This window comes from Micropterus dolomieu, linkage group LG12, assembly GCF_021292245.1.
Source record: "Micropterus dolomieu isolate WLL.071019.BEF.003 ecotype Adirondacks linkage group LG12, ASM2129224v1, whole genome shotgun sequence".
NCBI classification, from domain to species: domain Eukaryota; kingdom Metazoa; phylum Chordata; class Actinopteri; order Centrarchiformes; family Centrarchidae; genus Micropterus; species Micropterus dolomieu.
Window position 1 is genome coordinate 22,414,765 of NC_060161.1, and position 5,663 is coordinate 22,420,427.

The 5,663-nt window shown below is 37.5% G+C and overlaps 1 protein-coding gene across 1 annotated transcript in view; it reads left to right on the top strand.

The window, feature by feature from the left end:
• The first annotated feature begins 653 nt into the window (after positions 1–653).
• Positions 654–5,663, top strand: part of snrpa1 (small nuclear ribonucleoprotein polypeptide A') — a 13,182-nt gene continuing 8,172 nt past the window's right edge. The window contains exons 1-2 of the mRNA XM_046064376.1: positions 654–841; positions 4,968–5,115. Of these exons, the coding sequence (XP_045920332.1) occupies positions 760–841; positions 4,968–5,115 (230 nt within the window). The 5' untranslated portion in view covers positions 654–759. The remainder of the gene's footprint in view (positions 842–4,967; positions 5,116–5,663) is intronic.

Sequence of the window (5,663 nt, forward strand, 5' to 3'; positions counted from 1 at the left end):
CTGTTCTCTATTACCTACACACACACACACTCTCTAAGGTAGGAGAACAGCTGACAGTGCAGGGGGACACAAAATATGACCCCAGGGTCATAACAAAAGACAAACCAACAATCAGACACAGAGAGACATACCTACTGTAAGTTCTAAGTAAATGACATGATAAATTGATTAGCTAGCTCACAACGATGTTTATCGGTTTGATGCTCTGATGTAACGAGGCGTGACGGTGTGACAGTTTTTTAAGGAGGCATGACTTGAAGAATGACGTATGACTTATGGAATTACTATAGTCATACGTCACAACCCCATTTTAACAACTAAGCAACTTTTGCAACTTTGAGCACAAAATTAAGCCATTTATCAAAAAATATTTGGCGAACTATGTGGGTAATCAATATTGTAGGGAAATGAAATATCTTAGAAACATCAAAATACATTGGAGGGGGGCTTTAAATCTGGCAAATCATCATTTGGATTCAATATCATCAATGACATTCCTTATATTGTGCAGGATGGAGCTAAAGGGTTTATCCACATGCTTCGTTTGGGTTCCTGCTTATGTTCGTGTGGAGGGAAATTAACAGGTGGATATAGAGTGTCACGCCCTCCATCCGCTGGGGGCCGCTAGGTCAAAATAAAACCGGTTTCAGCACCACAAAGTTGGCGACAGCTTTTGTTCCAGGCATCAGCGTGTTGTACAGCAGTGGCCGTGTTATTGCAGAAATAAAACAACCTGTAACGTCTGATCTTGTCCTCGGCATGGTGAAATTATCTGCGGAGCTAATTGAGCAGGCTGCTCAATACACCAATCCTGTGAGAGACAGAGAGTTGGATTTACGAGGTTAGTTAAACTGTCTTCACGACTGCGTAGTTTGATATGTTAAGCTAACGTTAGCAAGTTTGCTTGCTCAGGCTTTACGCAGGCCTAAAACCCAACTCCATTCAAAAACGTGGCGCATTCATTTTTGTACTTCCGAATATGAACAGCAAAGTGTTGATGTATTATAGTTTATTGTGTACGTATGCCCGAGTTACAACTATTTTACTATGTAGCTGTATGCGACAACATTGCGCAATGTAAAGTAAGTTAACGTCTGAAAGCAAACGAACGTATCCGCAGCATACGAGTTCCGGTATAGTGGATACATAGGGAATAACTTAGTGTCCGTAGGTGAGTGCTGCTGCGGATCACAAAGATTGAATGAATTTAGATGGAATACTGGTAGTTTTTTATTAAGTTATCAATGTGGACTTCTCAAAGTACAAGAGAACCAGGAGCTAGCCAATGCTAGCATAGCTTGCCGACGTGGCTAGCAAAAACAGACAAGACTCTGGAAAGCGCCGTGGGCTTTGTTTAAATGAAAGCTGGGCTTTTAGCGTTAACGTTAATTGTTTTAATGTCGCGTTTATTCGCGGCCGAAAGGTTTCAGACCACAATCCTAGGACCGGAAATGCATTTGTAGGAGCCTTGTTTTCTTTGCCGCCAGCTAACGTTAGCTGTCTGTCTTACTCTTCTAGGGTTGCCATCCGTCCTCTTAAAATACGGAATCGTATTTTAAAACTAACGTTAAATAGATCGGGACGAGGTTTGTCCCGTAAGTTTTTTTTTTTTTTTTTTTTTAATTTTAAGTTTATTTTCCCCGCGATATTTATTGAATTTATAAACACAAAACAATCAGTGGTAGCAAAATGAGAAATACATAAAGACAAAAGAAGGACATGGATTCAAAACGACAATCAACTGCCCAAAAGAAATTTGTCAGTCTTGATTGCCTTCTTGTTTTTAATGTTTTTAATCATGGTGCTATATTGATGCAGTTCTTGTAGAAAGTGTCCAAAACGTTCAATTTCACCAATAATAATATTGTAACAAAAAATACGTCTTTTACCTTCTCGTTTCTTTCAAAATATATAAGAATGTCTTTTTCCTGAAGTTGAAATGTTTGTCCAGTTTTCCTTTTTATATAAAGTTCAACATCCAGCCTAAAAGTTCTACAGTATATACATTGATAAAACAAATGACAAATTGATTCTTCATGTAATTGACAAAGTGCAAGAGTACTCAATATTTATTCTTTTGTTGGATATATGATGTAATATCTTAAAGGAAACCTTTTGTTAAGACAATAAGCCACATTTTCTGCCAGTTAATTTCTCCATAAAGTGATGTCCAGAAGAGTCTGCCTGGAGACCTAGTAATACTTTGAATGCAGTTCCTGATATATATTTTAACATTTATTTTTAGTAATGTCAATTTCTCCAAGGAATATACTACTACTAATTGGTTGGATCCTTGAGCCAAGTTGTCTTTAATGCAGCATCCCATGCAAATCGTTGTTTTTTTTTTTTTTTTTTTACACCTGACTGGGTAATCGCTGCCATTGTTGGTTTCATTAATACCGTCAGGTTCAGCACCAGTTGGAGTCAGGTAAGGGCGGGTCTCTTGGCAGGGAGTTCAGTTGAAACAACGGCGGCAGCAGCTCAAGAAACCCCCCGCGTTCCCTCTGAAATGAATGCGGATGCGAAAGTACCGACGAGAGTGGGAGAAATCAAATACGGCCTACTTGATAAGTATCAAGCCAAACGTCACTATTTGTCAGCTAGTGTTCTGTGTGGTGCACAGTGGCCTGTCAGACATGTGACAGCATGCTGAGGCAGTGTAATGACTTAATAAAACATACTAATATTCTCATTGATTACGCTGGATTTTGTTTGCTGCCTATTAAGAAATATTGTTACAATGTAAATGAATTACATGTCTACATTATGGTATGATTTGTTTAAGGTCGAGGACAAATAAGCATTAATTTAATTAAGAGAGATGCTATTTAATACACTTAATTATCAAAATACTGTACATATGTGAAGAATATAAACAAGTGTTTATGCTTAACCAACTTACAGAACTGCATCCTTCAGTACTATAGAAGGAACAATAGGCTGAAGGAAAAACTAAATAAATGCACAAATATATTTACTGACCAATCATAAAAATGGTGTTGAATTGCATTTAGAAATGTTTGTAGATAGTTATTTATGTGTGGTTTCATTGTTTGGATGGTGTTACTGCAAACAATGATAAATATTTTTCCCAAAATCTGTGTTCACACCACCCTTTACAATTACTCAAGTTCATTAGCATTTTCTCACCCTGTCCATCATCAGCCACATCATAAGCATGGCAGCATCCACTGCTTATGTGGAAAGGATATTTTCCAGAATGACCAACAAAGTGACCGCAAGAACAGGTGCTCTGTGGAGCTCATTAGGAGTGAGCTCTTCATCACTCAACTTTGAGCTGTCCTGTTCATAGTTTTACCGTAGCAGTTTAAAAGACAAACTGCAGCTATATATTGTCCGAAAGAGATGTTCTCATGTCAATCCCACACTCTAACTAGCACTATCATTGTAACCCGGGTTTGAATAACATTAAAGAGAGCCCAAGTTCCTCCCCTTCCGGTGGACCACCATGGGACCTTGCTTTGAAAAAAAAAAAAAAAAATATGTACGTAGTCAATGGCAAGGCATGAGTGAATTATTTTTTTTGTTTCTTCCCGTTTGAACCATGCTCTGAATTAATCATGATGATGGTCAATTTAAAATATAAATTTAAAAGTCAAGAAAACTGCAGTTTGATGTAAAACTGAGGGATAAAACTGAAAATAATTACAAAGGCAACAAACCCAAAAGTCACGTATGTGACGACGAATGACTGAAGCTGACTTGCATGAGTCGTTGGATTAAACACGTCAGGTGAGATATATTTCTGCGTGGAACATTGCTAAGTTATCTAGTTAGGCTAACTTTTCCTCCTGAGTGAAAGTTGAAGAAACCAGATGGTTAATTGTTTTAAACTTTTCTTTATGCTCAGAACAAACACTTGATGCCAAACAGCAGCCAGGTATCAAACAGTGGATTACTTCACTAATCTGAGAGAGAACATTTAAAACAAAATGTATGCATGAATAGTCCTTTTTTTTTTTTTTTTTTTGGTCCCTTTTCTTCAACAAAATATCTTAATAAAAAAAAGTGCTAATTCGTTCGTCAATCAAATAGGGCTGAACGATTAATTGCATTTGCAATGTGATAAAACGAGATTTTCTAATCGCAAAGGCTACGATTACACTCTGGTCACATGAGACACTTGGTTTTATTTTCGTTGGCCAATTGAACCTCAAACTGAGCATTTTTTTTGTCTGGTTACTGGGATACAGAAAGATGGACTCCTAGGAGATTTGAACAGAGATAAGGACTCATTAATTGGTGGATGAACTGGGTTTTGTATTGAGCGCTTACTGTATAACACTGTGGTGAGTTAGTTTTTCTTGTGGTCTGTAGGCAGGCCGACCTGATGATATTATATTATCTAATGACTTGACTCAAATTATCGTTCTTATTATATTATGATATCTTCTCCACCATTGCTCATAATAATAATTCTACCTAAATCATCATAACACAGGCCTGAGCCATAAGAAAGAACAGTGTATGTTTATCTGTCTAATATTGTGTTGGTCAGACTACACACTGATTTACTGCTTGTCAATTTTGAATAATACAGAAGGTAAAGATGGATGGAAAACGCATTTGCGTCCATGTGGTTGTAGTGTCCCTGCTCACCCCCAGAGGTGGTTTTGCTGATCGGATCACAATCTGTCCTCTGCGCGTCTCGGGTGCATTTACACCTGTACTTTCATGTGGTCAAGTGCTACCCGATCACAATCAGATAACTGAAAATGCATTTTAATTCCGAATATGCAAAGTCATTTAGCTGTGGTGAAAATATTACCAAATATGGCATTGCCTCATTCATATTATTATTTATTTATTTTTTTATATCCAAGGAATTGTTTGAAAAAATTTGGGGTCTTAAAGGATTTTTGTTGAGGTCTTAAAAAGCATTGAATTTGACTTTAAAATGGTGCAAGAACAATGTCTTACACACTGAAATGCTTTTTATCTCACAGGTTATAAAATCCCAGTGTTGGAAAATCTTGGCGCCACTCTGGACCAGTTTGACACTATTGACTTCTCTGATAATGAAGTCAGAAAACTGGACGGCTTCCCGCTGCTCAAAAGACTGAAAACATTGCTAATGAACAACAACAGGATTTGGTAAGTTACAGCTGCAACACCTTCCAATGTTGTAAAATATTTCAGTTCAATTTTATTTATATATTCAATTTTTAATAGCGCCAATTTATAACAGAAGTTATTTCAGTATCTTTCAATTAAAAAGGAATTAATCTAGGAGCAATTCTGTTCTGAATAATCTTGGGCTTATATTTGGTTTATTTCTGTGTGGTTGGGTATAGTGGCTTTAATATTGCACATGATACATTAAAAATAGGGATGCATTGAAATGAAAATTCTTGGCCGAAACCAAATTGACAAACCTTCCCGAACAAGGTTTTTCAAAAATTTTTCCATTTTAATTTGCCAATTATTTTACCATTGCATAAATTAAATAGTCCAAAATGTGCTTTTTAATCAGTGTTTCCCGTGGGAATTGGAGACAAAGATGGGTGGGTCCGAGGCCCGGGAGGGTCCGGTGAAGTTTTGTTCAGCTATGTATTTAATGGATAGAAGCAGAACAGCAGAAGGGTAAATGCCCGCTAAGTTCTGCTGAGTGGGGGGGGGGGGGGGGGGGGGGGGGGGGGGGG